The following is a 16,124-nucleotide window of genomic DNA, read 5'->3' as shown; positions in this document are numbered from 1 at the left end:
CGGTGTCTCACTTGTGTTGTGGCGATTCAGTCAGATGGTACTTCTTCTTACTGATAAAATTAAATTAACAGTATGTAGTATATGGCTGCTTGCTAATGAGATTTGCAAAACTTCATACTCACTGCCATTGTATAATAAGGCTTCAAGCATCAGATTTGGGAAAGCTTGATTTTATCCTCATCTGGGCATGTACATTGAACATCTTTTCTTTTTGTTTAACAATTATTTTAATTTTTTAGCCTTAGGAAATACCAAACAGACTCTTGTCAAAAAAATATTAAAATGTAATACACATTTATGTTAAAAGAAAAAAGTTACATAGCAACTGCACTACATCAGCACACAGTTTCATTATTATTTAAAAAAAAAAAAAAACAGGAAGTATTGTGGTGAACTGTATCCTGTCACATAGCTCACATAATAAACTTAAGAGCAAGCCGGTTCTCTTAACAGAATGTGTTAAACTTCTGGTGAGTGCAAAGTTTATGGTAACTGCTGTACTATTCTTTGACTCATTCACTGTAAATGCCATTCAGCTCCTGCCTGTGGAACGGTTTCTTAGTGAACAGACAGAAGCATTTCTTCAGTGTCCACAGACAAAGCTATTTTGTGCACTTCTAACTTCACAAAAATGTGGTTTATGGAAGGAATGTGCTATCTGCCGACAGCCTTGGTTATCTGGTCGTCTGCTGCGTTTATTATTTCTTATGTTATTGCAGTACTTACCAGAGACGTGGAGCCTTTTTTTCCATATATCAGGTAAGAAAGTCTATGCTCTTGTTTCAGGTACATTCTTCACTTTTTTCATTTTCTAAAGTAGAGGGACAAGAAATCACCATAATGGAAACTTGAAAACAACATATTCTCTACAGATATGATATGACTAATATGTTCCTGTAAAAAGCAACAACTGCTTTCATTGCCAAGTAGCTAAAGTGGGATAGCTTCACTCAATCATTTATGTTCAGCGGTTTTAACAGTGTACTGAACTTCAGCAATTCAGGAAAACACACTTCTTCAAAATCAGAACGGCTTTCAAATAATCATGTTGCATTTGCTGAATGAGAATATAGTTACCACAGCTGGAGTTTTCCAAAAGGTTATATGGGTTGAACATATTCTTAATATTTTAGCTAAGGTTTTGTGAGTTTAATTTTGTTGTTTCAACATTTGTATTTGCTCTAACATACTTTTTGTTGCTGAAAGTTATTTTTTGGATAAAAGCAATACTGTTGCATAATGTGATATTATTTCTGCACTGTTTTCAAGTACAGGCAGGGAGTAAAATGGTTCATTATACTGGTAGTTTGAAGACCAGCTGAACATTTAGTTGCTAAGTAAAGGCTGAGCTGGTGTTTTGTTTATACTCTACATCTTAAGTGCTCTGAGTGGTATATGACATGAGCATACCCAGCCTGTGGAGATCAACTGTCATGGACTTGTATCCTCCCAGATTTACCCCTTTTTCTTCCTTTCTACCTTCTGTTTTACATCCTTCTTTCATACCTTCTTCCTTCCTTCTTTTCAAGCATGGCCTTCTGCTTGCATGAGTGCAACAGCTTAACCTGCCTTTGGCACATATGATTTTAACTGCTGCATCAGTACCACTAAGTTTATGGCTCACCCACTACACCCTCTAGCTGCCATAAAAGGATGTTTAGTGAGTCATGAATTCTTACTGTATCTTGAAATCATCAGCTTTCTTTGGTGTATTGGAAGGAGTTGAATCTCAGCTGCTGGTACCAAATGTCTGAACTAATTTCACTGTGAACATGAGAGGCCATTACAGCATGACTCCCTTCTCACAGTTTCATAACAGGAAAACCATTGTTTCTATCCCCATTTTCTCTTTATTTCTAATTCCAACACACCAGTCCTATATATTTTTCTGCTTTTGCCTTGTCAGAGCTCTGCTGTATAATTCACTTCATATGTATGCCATTAGCTTTTGCACTAGTATTGCAGGATTCTGCTCCACCCATAGAGTTCTCTGGTTGTTAGCACAGGAAGGCCTTTCTTGCTTCCATCAGTTCTGGATGATGTGATTAACTTATTCCAGCATATCCTATGTCAAACCTGCCTGTGAATACTGCAGTTCCTGATGGCTCTTGTCTTTTTGTCTGTTTTGTTCTTAGCTATCTATAGTCAGGCCCATTAATACTAAAACATGCACTTGTATTTGGCAAGACTTTCATTATCATCTTTGCTTTACTGTCTTAGACAGCTCAGAGACTTGAAACTACCTATAATACAGTACCTGAAACGCCACACTAAACAAGAATGCACCCTATCCATCCATATAGACTTTTGACAAAAAAGTACAATTCCTTGCAGAATATAGCACCTACAAAATTTCTCCCATGCCTTCCAAAAAGTGAATGAAATAAATACATCACTATTATATGCCTGTGAGTCCATACTTTAACCTGCTACTGACCATAACACAAAATGTATTTTTTAAACACCTTTACTGAAGTATCAGAACTGCATTTAGTAGCAAGACAACCCCATCAGGTGAATTTGTTTGTTTAACTGGTAAGTAGGTTGGTTCAATGAGCCTTTTTAGCCTTGTGCTAGGCACACAGGGCACATACATTGGCATCAAGTAAGCTTTAGTACACTATTTATTTACTGACATTTGTTTACTGAGAAAGTCCGACTGGGCACAGTTTCACTTTTTTAGTCGAGATCCTGGGGAAACTCCAAGGTATCATATTTAATGCAATCAATATTTACAATAACAAGTTTTATAATGCAGTTTCAGTGAATACGTAGCATAATAGTATAAAATCTGTACTGATATTCACAAACATTAAATTTACAAGCCTTGTACTCAGACTTTACAGATAGAAGAGTGGTGTATAAGATACGTAGGAGTAATTTACGAAATACAGTAGAGTGAGGTATTAGAGGAGATATGCAATTCTGAGTGCTAACAGAGTTAAGCGATTTAGTGCTTTAATGGGAGGCTTAAGAAATGTCATGAAGGGTGTTAGAGACTGCATCCCAGAAAAGGAGCAGAGACAAAATCAGTAGGCAGAGAAGCAGTATTTTAGTAATGGCTTGAAAAGACAAACGTGTGTAGTATACCTGACTGATATTGCAATTTTATTCCAAGTTGTAGCTACACTATTGGAATAGAGACTGACTCCAGCAGCCATTTGTGGTTTGTATATGGTAAGCAGTGGTTTATTATTAGACAGAAAGGGATGATTTGGAAGATAATATTGGAGTAGGGGTCTAATTGCTGGGCAGGCCGATGGGGTATGGATGATTTTATGAGTTAAGGTGAGCTGAGTATAAGATAGCTAGTGAGGAAGCTCGAGCCAGCTAAGTGTTTTTAGTGCTAAACAGTGGTGCATCTGGTAAGGTTTATTGCAAGTGGATCTGGCAACTTTGTTATAGCACTGTTCAAGCTTAAAACTAAGTGGGGTTTGTAGGTTGGTCATGATAGAGGCTCCATATAGGACAGAGTGTTGGATTACCACCTGTTCCTCGTTGCATGGGACAGCCCCTCTTTGGGCATTTGTTTACTGTGAAAAAAATGAAAAATGGTAAATGTTCTGAGATTTCAAGACAAAAATATTTCCTAAGTTTTCTTTAACAGTTGCATAAAACAGTTGATGTGAGAGTGTTCAATCTTGCCGTTTGTTCTTACACATGGGTGTCAGAGCCGATCCTCGGCTCCGAGTCTGCCGCTTAGCAAAGCTTTACATCCAGAAGAAGCTTGAGACCAACCTACCTCCCACAATTCCCTCTGCCTTTACCTCAGATCTAGTTTGCCGCTGCAACTGATCGCATCGTTCTGAAGAGCTCTGAGCCAACTTGGACAGATAAGCTAAAGTTTTTCAAAGATTTATTTCTTGAAAACTCTTAGGATATAGACTTTGTTTAGTGTGTGTGTGTGTGTGTGTGTATGGTCTGGCCTTCCTTCGGCTATATATATAGTGTATTAATACATTTATATTTAGTTTAAGTTACCTAAGGCCTACCCCACCTACTAAAAACTCGGATTTGGATACTTGGTATATTACTGCTGTGACTTCTCACTAATTGACAGAGTTTTTTGACAATCTACAATACCTTACTTTTTTTTTCCTTTCTTACAGAATGTCAGACAAGGTTAAATCAGGTTTTAAGAGATGTCAGTGCAGACAGAAGATGTCTGTCACCGACAATCATAGCTCCTGCGTCTACTGTCTTGGCCCTCTCCATCTTCGGGAAGACTGTTCCATATGTCATTCCTTTAGTGGAAGGGTCGTGACAGATAGGCGCAGGAAGCTTATGGACAGAGGTTTGTTGAAGCCTGCCTTCCAAGAGGCTTTAGACAAGTCAGACCAGACTTCTAAATCCTCAGAGTCGAGGACTTCGGAGCCCATGTCATCGGCTCCAAGTTCTTCCTTTAAAGTTCGTTCACCGGTTCCACAGACTTCGGGGCCGAGTGTCGAGCTACTGTCTGTCACTGAGCCTCGAGTCTTGGAACCGGTGATGGAGCTTCCACCTCCTGCTCTTTTGAGGTCGGCACCGTCCTTGATTCCTTCGACGCGATCTTCCAGGCCCCTCTCCGACACCGACGTAGATCGTGTGGTGCAGAAGCTAATGGAGAACACGGCCCTGTCCAAACTCATTGCAGTCTCCTCTCAGTTAGTGTCGAGACTCAAAGGCCTTCCTTTATCTCCATCTGGTCCTCCTCCGAGGCCTACTCAGCCCTCGGAGCCGGGAGACGTTGATCTGGTGATAGTGGAGCCCTTGGTGCCGGAACCGTCTCTTTCTCGGTCGGCACTGTTGACCTCGACTCCATCTGAACCACTACCGGACTTGCGGAGCCGTCAATCTATCCTTGGTTCCGGGACCGAGAGTCGAACCAATGTTTCGGTGCCAACTCTCCCTCTCTGCGCCTTGGCACGGATCACTTCGGCGCCGTCCTCGGGGTCGGTGCCCTTGGCTTCCACGTCGGAGATTCCCCCGCATTCTTCGGAACCGGGGCATTACTCGGCTCGGGGTCCAGGGGCCTTCGACCTTATGAGGAAGGTATTGTCTTCCCAGACAACTACTTCAGCAGAAGCAACTTCTCCCTCCCACAAAGGGCCATTGTCCTCTTCTGCACCTACGACTACACAAAAGCGTCGAGCACCAGTGTCTCAGCCACCCCCAGAGGGAGCCCCTTCTTCTTCGGAGGCTTCATCGGATGCCCCCCCGATGACGTACCGAGGAAAGGATTGTGCAAGAGGAGGCACTTGGATTCTCCACAGGAGTCCTTAACATCAGACACTGACTTAGATGAGTCAGAAGGGTCCCCAAAATCACCCTTGGAGGATGTCTCCTTTTCTGACATCCTGGAGATCCTGAAACAGAGAGGTGATTGGCAAGCCCTACCCCCTTCTGAGGATGAGTTGGTTTTGCTGAAGGCATTTGGTGCTCGCCCTTCTTCCTCCAGGGTCACTCCGCCCTTCGACGAGTTAATGGATTTAATTGCTCGAAGGGCATGGGAGACACCTGACACAGTGGAGCCAGTCCCCAGAAAGCCTAATAAATATATAACGGCCCCTCAGGATAAGGCATACCTCACTAAGGGAGTTCCAGTGGACGCTATGGTGGTGGCAGCTGCCACGAAAAAGGAGATGTCCGAATCTTCCTCATCTGTCCATCCTCCTAACAGAGATTCCAGGACCATGGACAGATATGGGAAGTGCATTTTCAGTTCAGCGACTTTCTCCATGCAATCGCTGAACTATTTGACACATTTTACATGATTACAGAGGGATCTAGTCAAAGAGTTGGGAGATACCCTCCAGGGTACTACAGATGCTGCTGTCTCGGATAAGGTTACAGCACAGCTTAATACCCTTATTGCTACTGTAAACTCGTCCATGAGGCTCATCTCGTATGCAGCCGAAGGGTCGAGTAGGGCTGCGGCTTCAGCGATTGCTCCTCGTAGACAATCCTGGATGCACCTGTGCTCCTTTGCGGAAGCCTTCAAGTCTTCCTTTACTAACACCACCTTTGATGGTGCCACTCTCTTTGGCCCCAAAGTAAAGGAGACCCTGACCTGGTGTGAGCAAGAGGGAAAGACTCTGTCTGCTGTCGGAGTCCGTTTTTCCACCCCATCCAGACCGTACCCCAAAGGGCAACGAGGTGGGAAAATGTGGTTTCGCAAACCCCAGGATTCTTTCCCAGGCACACAGGGTGATGCCCCCTCCAGAGGCAGAGGGGGGGGCAGAAGAGGAAGACGCCGCCCTGGCGGCAGAGGGGGTGCACAAAACCAAGGTGACAGGGATACCATCCCTGGGAAGCCTTTCCAGCACTCCTGAAAGGAGGCCCGACTGTCCTGCTCTGGAGGCAGTCGGGGGTCGCTTAGCTTTATACCCTCAGGCCTGGCAAAGCCTTACTTCAGACAAATGGGTAAAAAGCATTATTACCAGAGGATACAAAATCCCATTTCTATTTCCCCTGTTACCACAGAAAAGATTCCCAGATGTACCGCCCCATCTGCGAGAACCTGCAGCTATAGAAATATCAAAGCTGCTAGAAAAAAGAGTCATCCAACCAGTCCTGGCGAACCAAAGAGGATCCGGAACTTACTCAAGGTTCTTTTTAGTTCCAAAAAAGACAGGGGACTGGAGGCCAATTCTGGACCTAAGCAATCTCAATACCCATGTGAAAAAAGAAAAGTTCCGGATGGTCATGCTTCAATTGATCCTTCCATTTTTACAGAAGGACGACTGGATGTGCTCAATAGATCTCAAGGACGCATACTACCACATCAAAATGGCCAGAGCGTCCAGAGATCACCTGCGCTTCTGGCTGGGAGCCAGCCACTTTCAGTTTCGGGCCCTGCCCTTTGGTCTATCCTCAGCCCCCAGGGTTTTCACCAAATGCATGGCAGTGGTAGCGTCTCACTTGAGACGCCTAGGATTCCGGGTGTTTCCGTATCTGGACGACTGGCTCCTTACTGCCACCACCGAGCGTCGATTGATACAAGCCAGGGACTACACACTCAGCCTTTGTGTTCAGCTAGGGATTTCGATAAATTTAGAAAAATCTGCGTTACAGCCATCGCAGCATATTTCATTTATAGGGGCAGATTTGGATACCCGTTCCTTGCTTCTAAGACTTCCCTCCGCAAGAATAGCTTCCCTACAAAATCACATATCTCTCCTTCTATTGTCCAAGAAATCCCCAGCCAAACTAGTCCTGAAAGTCTTGGGACTCATGTCAGCTTCCCTCATTGCACTTCCCATGGGAAGACTACACATGAGAGTTCTCCAATGGCTGCTATTCGCACAATGGTCATTCCAACAGTTACCGCTGACACACAAAATTCACATTACAAACACCTGCAAAGCACACCTCTCTTGGTGGTTACAGAATCACAATTTCATCAGCGGCCGACCGTTTGTGTTACCCACACCAACAGCCACAGTGACCACGGACGCTTCCCTGATAGGGTGGGGGGGCATCTTTCAGGGACAGACAGTCCAAGGTGAATGGACCAGTTTAGAGTACAACCTGCACATCAATGTCCTGGAGATGAGGGCAGTGTTTCTAGCATTGCAACACTTTTCCCCCCTTCTACCTCTAGGGACCATTGCAGTTCAAACGGACAACATGTCTGTAGTTTGGTACATAAACAAACAAGGAGGAACCAAGTCTTACCAGTTGTGCAGAGAGGCCATGAGAATTTGGCAATGGGCAGAGTCCACGGGTTGCTTTCTGATAGCAATGCACATCCCGGGGTTATCCAATGTCATAGCGGACAGGTTGAGCAGAGCCATCCTGTTACCTCACGAGTGGTCCCTCAACCAGACAATAGCGGAAATGATATTCTGCAAGTGGGGCCAGCCTTGCTGCGATCTGTTTGCATCTCCAATGAACACCAAATGCAGAAGCTACTTTGGCCCTGTTACCCCCTCCAGGGGATGTCCCCAGGGATGCTCTGATTCACGATTGGCCCCCGGGTCTCCTGTACGCTTTTCCCCCTACACCTCTGATACCGAGATTTCTCCAGAAAGCCAGGGATCTAGAAAGGACTGTAATTCTCATTGCCCCATTCTGGCCTCATCAGATTTGGTTCCCCTTTCTTCAAGCACACCAAATACGGGAGCCCTGGATTCTGGACCTGGTGCCAGACCTACTGACTCATTCGTCAGGAGCTCCCCACCCGTCGCTCCTGTCCCTCAGGTTAGCAGCTTGGCTGCTCCGCTTCCCTTCTTAGCCAGGTCTGATCTTCTCTCTCCGGCAGTTCAAGACATTCTAGTAACCTCTCATAAGGCTTCTACTACAAAAATTTACACCAGTAATTGGAAACGTTTCGTCTACTGGGCGACTGCACAGCATTTGGATCCCTTAATAGCCCCGCTAAACAAGGTTTTAGAATTCCTATCCATGCTGTTTCACCAAGGAGCCTCTACTGCCACCTTGAGGGTTCAGTTGGCTGCTATTTCTAACTTTCATGTAGGAGAGAATGGAGCGCCCATTATGGCTCATAGGCTTTGTAAAGCCTTTTTGAAAGGCTCCTTTCATCTTAGACCAGCGGTTCGGTTTCCTACGGCTCCTTGGAATCTAAATCTCCTCTTATCCCAACTAATGTTACCACCCTTTGAACCAGCTTCTTCCTGTTCCTTAAAGTTCTTGTCCTGGAAAACTCTCTTCCTAGTAGCTATCACCTCAGCCAGACGAGTTTCGGAACTTCAAGCTCTCTCCATTAAACAGCCATATTTAATTTTTCACCCGGACAGGGTATCTTTACGCACCAACCCTTCTTTCCTCCCTAAGGTTTGTTCAGTTAACAACATTAATCAATCCATTGAGCTTCTCACATTTTTCAAAAATCATTCCAATAAGCTGGAATATATGTTGCGCAAGTTGGATGTTCATAGACAACTCAGATTCTACCTGGACAGAACTAAAGATCATAGGAAAGCAGACCAACTCTTTATAGCCTTTGCGGATAACAAAAAGGGCATGGCAGTGACGAAGCGTACTCTCTCCAAATGGCTAACTGATTGTATTACCTTCGTTTATGCTGCTTCTAGTCAGAGTTTGCCCACCAAACCAAAAGGACATTCTACTAGATCAGTTTCTACATCTTTGGCTCATGCGGCTCGCCTGCCTTTGGACACTATTTGTGCAGCCGCCACTTGGTCTAAACCACATACGTTTATCACTCATTATAAAGTGGATAGAATTTCCAGGGACAGAGCAACTTTTGGTTCCACTGTGCTCAGGAACATTTTTCCGTGAGTCTCTCAGGGTCACGGAGCTAGGGACGCTACCCATGTGTAAGAACAAACGGCGAGATTGAACACTCTCACATAAAAAAGTTATGTTCTTACCATAACGTTCCATGTGGAGTGTTCATCTCACCTTTGTTCTTACATCCCCACCCTCCCACCCTCAGGTCAGGAAGAACGCCCAGTTTGGATGTCTGGTCTGTTTGTCTCCCACTAGTGATCTCTCTGTTGTACTACTGGCTTGAATTACTTACGCTCCTTGTGTATACGTATGTATTCTTTGGATATTTACATTGTTGTTGCTGGGTCTGGTGTTGTTTTTTTCTTGCAAACTAGATCTGAGGTGAAGGCAGAGGGAATTGTGGGAGGTAGGTTGGTCTCGAGCTTCTTCTGGATGCAAAGCTTTGCTAAGCGGCTGACTCGGAGCCGAGGATCGGCTCCGACACCCATGTGTAAGAACAAAGGCGAGAGGAACACTCCACATGGAATGTTATGGTAAGAACATAACTTCTTTTTTTGTATCTGAAACACCTACATGTTGTATGAAATAGCATAAAAAACTAAAATGCTACAAGGGCAAGCTTTTATTTTGGCAAAAAAAGTGAAGTTCTGTTCTTTTCACTGGCTGTGGATATGTTTTGTCCTGCAAAATCTCAGGCTTGTACAATAAATGTTCCACTTTGGGCATCTGGAAAGGTGGCAACCCTAACAGAGGGTAAGAGATAAGTGGTAGCTAGAGTTACTTCGGCAGACTCTGAAGGAATTTCTTTACTTTATGTAAGATGACTAGTTTTTGATGGTTTTTTTTGATGCTGTTGTGGATATGTAAATCGAATTAAGATTGTTGTTGATTGTCATGCCAAGTAGTTTTGTAATGGTATTATTTAAGGAAGAATTTTTAAAGTTACTTTTTTCATGGAAATGGGAGTTTGGAAAAAAGAAAAGTAATTTATTTTTTTGGAGGGATTTAGTAGCAGATGATTATCCTGATGATATCAACTTTCAACAGAGTTAAAGGCTTTTTGAGTAATTCTCTGAAAATTTATTAGGTTGTCAAAAATGCATATTACGGCAGAATCATCAGTATATTCTATGAGGGAAGTTTGCTGAGAGGATTTATGTAAATTGTTAGTGAATATATGAAAGAGTAGAGGGCTGAGAATGGAGCCCTGTGGCACACCAGTATACACGGGAAGGAAGAGAGAAAAAGTGGAGAGCCATTTAACAGACTGGTATCTATCACTTAAGCAGCTGTTAAACCATAGTAATCTGGGTTGTAATAGCCCAAGAGAAGACAGTCAGTAGAGGTGTTTTTGGTGAGACACTAGATCAGAAGCTTTAGAGAGATCAAGGAAACTAGAGGAAAAAAGTTTGCCTTTGTCTCTGTTTTGTTAATAGTATCTGTGACAGTTAATAAGGCCCTGGTATTGCTATGAGTGGGTCTAAAATCATGTTGTTTTGGGGTCAGGAGCTTTTCCTGAAGAATATGTTGAAGAAGTTGGCTGTGAATGCACTTCAGAATTTTTGACAAAAGGGATAATATGGAGATAGGTATGAAATTGGTTATGTCAGATGAGGTTCCTCCTTTATGAAGGGGATGCTGAAGAATTTTTTTCCATAGAGAAGGAATATATGATTCCTTGATAGATCTATTAATTAGAAGAGACACAGGATCGGCTATGGAACTTGCAGCCAGCTTGAGGTGTTCTGCTGGGAGACTATCTACCGGAGAACAGGGTTTCAGTTTAAGAAGTAGTGATATGATGCAGGAGGTTGGGATGGGATAGGTTTTAGGGTGAAACAGAGGGTGTTTGCTAATTGACGAGATGGCATGTCAGGATGTTGGGAGGAAAATCTTTAGTAAGGGCTTTAATGCTTTCTATAAAATGTATGTTAAATTGAACATCTGTTTCAGAGGGAGTACTATTTGAGGCAGTATTAGGAGTGGTGGATGTTCGAGGATGAAGTATATTATTAATAGAAGACCAGATTTTTTTAAGGTTGGTAGCCTGATTTAGTAAGGGATTACTGAAATAGATTTTTTTTGTCTGCGATAATCTTTTAGTATGTTCACATGGTTCTTTAACGTGTTGTAGATTTTGAGGAGATCTATATTTTAAACATTCTTTGTAAGCTCTATCTTTTTCATACATTTCATAGATTAGGAATTATAACAACTCAATATCTGCCATAATGTACAGAAAGTTCATAAGAACATACCTGAAGAAATGTATACTTTTTTTACTTGATAATAACAATTAGCAGATGGACAAAACATGAGTTAACTGTTGAGTAAATCAGCATACAGACAAAATTCATTCAATGTTGATATCATACAATGGAGCTAATGGGATTTGTCACGAAGATGTGAGAGACAAAACACAAGTATTCATAGAATATGAGGAACTAACAACTTAAGGGCAATTAACTATTGTCTCTTTAGCAGTGATACTGGTTTCTAGTTGCTAAATTGTTCACATATTCAGACTTAAATTTTAGTTGATTTTGTTTAGTTTCGATATATGTTGACAAATGATCTGATTTCATAGCTGCAGCTTTACTGAAGGTCTTCTCACCTAATGACCAGAGAGACCATAAAAGCACCTTGATTTTGAGACCTTATAGAGAAAAATATTGGAAGCAATATTTAGCGTGTGAGCCAGTGGGGAAATAGTATTTAAGGTGTAGTCATTTAATTGTAGTGATGAACAAGAACATAGTGAACCTAACAGTTCCTGGAACTTAATTGTCTTTCAAGAATGAAAAGTACTGATTTTCTGCAATGAGATGAACTGATATTTTGTTTATTGTGAGTTGTAACAGGCTTCTGTTATTAAATGAATTTAGGGCCACAGTTGGAAGGCATATTCTAATCTTTACACTGTTAGGTTGATTCCTGTACCTGTTATATCGTCTGGAGAAAGAAAGCTCACCAGCTCGTAGCTCAGTTTTAGTTCTTTAAGGACTTTATCCAGTGTTGCTGAAGCATGAAACTTAAGAGATAATGTGAGGCCCTGCCAAACTCTTAAATATTTATAATTCTCAGTTTGAATATTTGTAGTACATCAATCTGTTTTAATCTCTGTGAAATACAAAATTCATAGCAGAAGGTTTTTGGTATTAACATAGAAGATAATGATTCAGTCTCCGATTATGTCTCACTTGTTATATGTTTGAGAAGTGGATGTCAAGAAATTTGCTGGAGACGTAAATCTTGATATCCTTTTTGAGAACAGATGGCTACTTGATTATGATCATATAAACTAAGTTTGACTGCTCCAATGTACACTGAATTATAGAAAAAAGTGTAGGAGTACAATATGTTTTACAGCTTTTAAAATGAATTCTTAGCATTGCCACACAATTAAGGTGCACTTCAGAACAAGCAGCAGCTTTAAATACTGTTAGACACTTCGCAGTCATACTTTTTGTTCATGTGACAGTAGAAAGTATATTACAGCCTTTAAAGCTGTTAAAGCTTCCAGTGCTGCCATACCTCTCAAGTGTACAGATTTTCATAGAATGTCCAAATTATTGCCTCATATTTTTGTCCTGGCTGTTACTCATTAAATTGTAGTTTTCTGGCAAATCTTTCAGAACAGAAGTCAGAAAATAATGACAGACACTTGAGATTCAGACTTCATACGCTTCAAAAAAATCCATGCTAATGCAAAACCTGTTATTCTGTCAGCTTTCTAAGTTTGTAACAGCAATATTTAAAAAAAATTGCCCCTATTTTTTGGACCTTTGTCCCCTCCATTATTTATGGCTTTGTCCAAATTCCATGTCTAACAGGTTGAAATGGTGGCTGCTGTTAGTGCTCCAACATAACCACACTTTCAGTGTCAGAAAGACGCTTAACAGAGTCGTCTTCTTCCCAGCATAAGCATAATCACAATAGCACTTATACTAGAGTTAGTTTACTGTTATAAAGCTAGTACCAGAGCATTTTAAAGTCTTTCTGTATCTCTGTTCACCACAGTAACTGTTTTGTTTGCTTTCATTAACCTTAAGTTGTCTGCATACTATGTGACTTTTGATTTTGGAAGGTTCAGCAGAAATTTATTAATAAGGAGACAGAGTATGATATGGGCCAAAAGTCAGAATGTTGGGGTACTTCCAATCTTAGTAGACCTACTTTGAATAAGTTTTATTAACCAATACCCGAAGGGTTCTGCCTTAGAGGTAATTCTAGAACAGGTTAACTGATCTTTCTCGCAAAGCATTTGTTTTGAAGTCAGGAGTGATCAACTATTCTATTCTGTTCTTTTAAAGCACATCTGAATTGCATCCATTAGTAGCTCTTTCTTTCTGCTTCCATAGATAGTATTACTGAGACTATAAGTGGCAATTACCATATACCCTCTACTAATTCCATGCTGTGAATGAAACAGTAATCCATATTTATTGTGTTCCTACCTCTGTGGGTAAGCAACTTTTCCAAGCATGTTAGCTAAAGGATAATGGGCTTAGATAAGGGATAGGGTGAAAGTCTTCACCAAAAGCAGCACGGGTTACCTTAGGAGAAACTATAGAGTATGGCACAACTTCTTTGGTAAAGGAAAGATTTAGGATATGGTATAAAGGCATATGTTAAATTTGCAAGTACATTCTGTCATATTTCCAACTGGCTAGCATTCCCAAACAAGAACATTTGGAGATTATGTATTCCAGTAATACCTTATCTATACTGAGGGAACTGTTTAAGTCTAAGGATGTGTCCGGATAGGACTGTGCACACTGATATTAACTGTATTTTTCATATTTTGCCAGTCAAGTTGTAAGAATGAGCATTTGTTACAATGCCTATTAATACATATGTTCTATGTGGTGCACTACCCCTTTAAGGACTGTCTGAGCTAAGGTTATGCAGGCAATGTTTTTGTTTTTTTTTTGGCTACCTTCAGCAAAGGAGATCCATCTTCCCATTTTATTTTTTTTGTTTATTGTATCCTTAAAGGTGTAAAAGTGATAGACCAATTATTCTAAAACATGTGAATGGTTGTGTCGGGTGGTAACGAAAAATATATACTTAGGATTTATAACTATCAGTGTAGTCAGTCTATATAGGACCAATAAGGAGGGATTAAGGACCTAATGAATGTACTTTGCTGTTTATCTGGCAAGGAAAAGATTTACATTTCATACACAAGGATCTATTTGTATATATCCTTGTGTCCCTCTGATTTAAAAACATGCTGAATTGTAGCAGGTTGCTTGTGTGTGTGTGTGTGTGTGTGTGTGTGTGTGTGTGTGTGTGTGTGTGTGTGTGTGTGTGTGTGTGTGTGTGTGTGTGTGTGTGTGTGTGTGTGTGTGTGTGTGTGTGTGTGTGTGTGTGTGTGTGTGTGTGTGTGTGTGTGTGTGTGTGTGTGTGTGTGTGTGTGTGTGTGTGTGTGTGTGTGTGTGTGTGTGTGTGTGCGTGTATGCGTGGGAGTGGGGGGGGCTGTGTCTGACTTACTGGAGTTGCAAGAGGGAGTTACTGATAGTTGATATTGAGTCTCCAGAATTAGAGACTATGCAACTAGAAACAAACATCTTGCTTGTGCCATGTATATTAAAAAATACTTAAAAGAAGGGAAAAGAAGTGTTAATCTAGGGTTGATTAACACACTGAAGCTAAAGATCTTTGCTTTGAAAGCAAGGTACTTGTAGAGACTTGATGCACTCCATGAGAGTCTGCTGTTTTTCTCTACAGAAAGTGAATATTTATGAAATAGTTTGTCAGGAATTTGACTGAACAACTGTGAACCATTTCAGTAACTGAAAGCTGTCCTTGATTCAGATGATCCTAAAAGAAGTAAAATACTGAACACATCTGCATGTTTGTTATCACCATTTTACAAGTGTGTGTTATAAGATCCTCACCTTTACTGAAGGAAGTGGAACTGTGGATTGCTCCTGATGAAAAAACTCCAGACAAATACACACAAAGCATTTGAATTAGTCCAGATAGAGTGTGTTGTCATGGAAATAAGTGCAACCCTTACTGTGTTACCAGTTTCAAACATACAATTGTGTGTGTGAAATCTTTGCAAAGGTGGATTACTAATACACATTGGTAAATGGCTCAGTCTTACTGGGCTTCCCGTAAGGCCTCTGACAGCTTCCCACATTAATATCGGTCGACTTGCACAAAGTACTTGCTTTTGCTGCAGTCAGTCACCGTGGTAGCAATCCAGTCCTACTATTTACTCATAGCCATGCTGCCTGAGACATACTAGGTACCAGATCTAGCACTGACTCCTTACATTTCTGGAAGGAGGAAAGGGAGGACAGGTCTGTATCCCATTCCAATGACTTCTCATTGTGTAGTCTATTCTGTTTTTGACAATCACAATTAATAAAGTTTTTTTCCATTTATTAATCTGTTTCTGGTAACTAGATATGTGCATTGATACAAGCACCTGTTTTCAACTATCTTTCAGGTTACTAAGCTTTACAAATATATAAAACCAGCTAGTAAAGTGCAATACAGCAAGGATTAAACTCGTTACTGCCTCTAAGTTGTTAAGTCATAATTCACCATACTTATGGAACTCTTTAATTTGTACGTACACTAAAGCTATACCCTAGCCCAAACTCACCTCTTGTCTACCCTAATGTATGCTGCTCCAATTCTTACCCAACTTAGAAAACTTGACCTTGCCAGACCAAAATCATGTTATAGTAAAATCGTCAAGTTTGCAAATGACTCCACCTTTAGAACCCACCATTGCCAGGCTCTCAATGAACTGCAATGGCTGGAACTTCCCCAGCTACTAAAATATCACCAATTAGTCTTTGCCTACAATGCGATAACACATCCAGAAAAAAACCCTGCACTAGGCCAACTTCTCACCCACTATAATACAAATCATCTTCTCCGATCTTCCAACCCCCTCTTCTGTATCT

At 41.4% G+C, this 16,124-nt stretch overlaps 1 protein-coding gene across 1 annotated transcript in view; it reads left to right on the top strand.

Annotated features, from left to right (window-relative positions):
* Positions 1-431: 431 nt before the first annotated feature.
* DRAM1 (DNA damage regulated autophagy modulator 1) overlaps positions 432-16,124 on the top strand; it is a 494,152-nt gene continuing 478,459 nt past the window's right edge. The window contains exon 1 of the mRNA XM_044087749.1: positions 432-759. Coding sequence (XP_043943684.1) covers positions 632-759 — 128 coding nt within the window. The 5' untranslated portion in view covers positions 432-631. The remainder of the gene's footprint in view (positions 760-16,124) is intronic.

The sequence above is a fragment of the Protopterus annectens genome, chromosome 11.part0 (assembly GCF_019279795.1).
Source record: "Protopterus annectens isolate FY-2018-M chromosome 11.part0, PAN1.0, whole genome shotgun sequence".
In the NCBI taxonomy this organism is placed as follows: Eukaryota; Metazoa; Chordata; order Ceratodontiformes; family Protopteridae; genus Protopterus; species Protopterus annectens.
The sequence above is the reverse complement of the archived record's forward strand: the minus strand, read 5'-3'. Positions and strand labels throughout refer to the sequence as shown.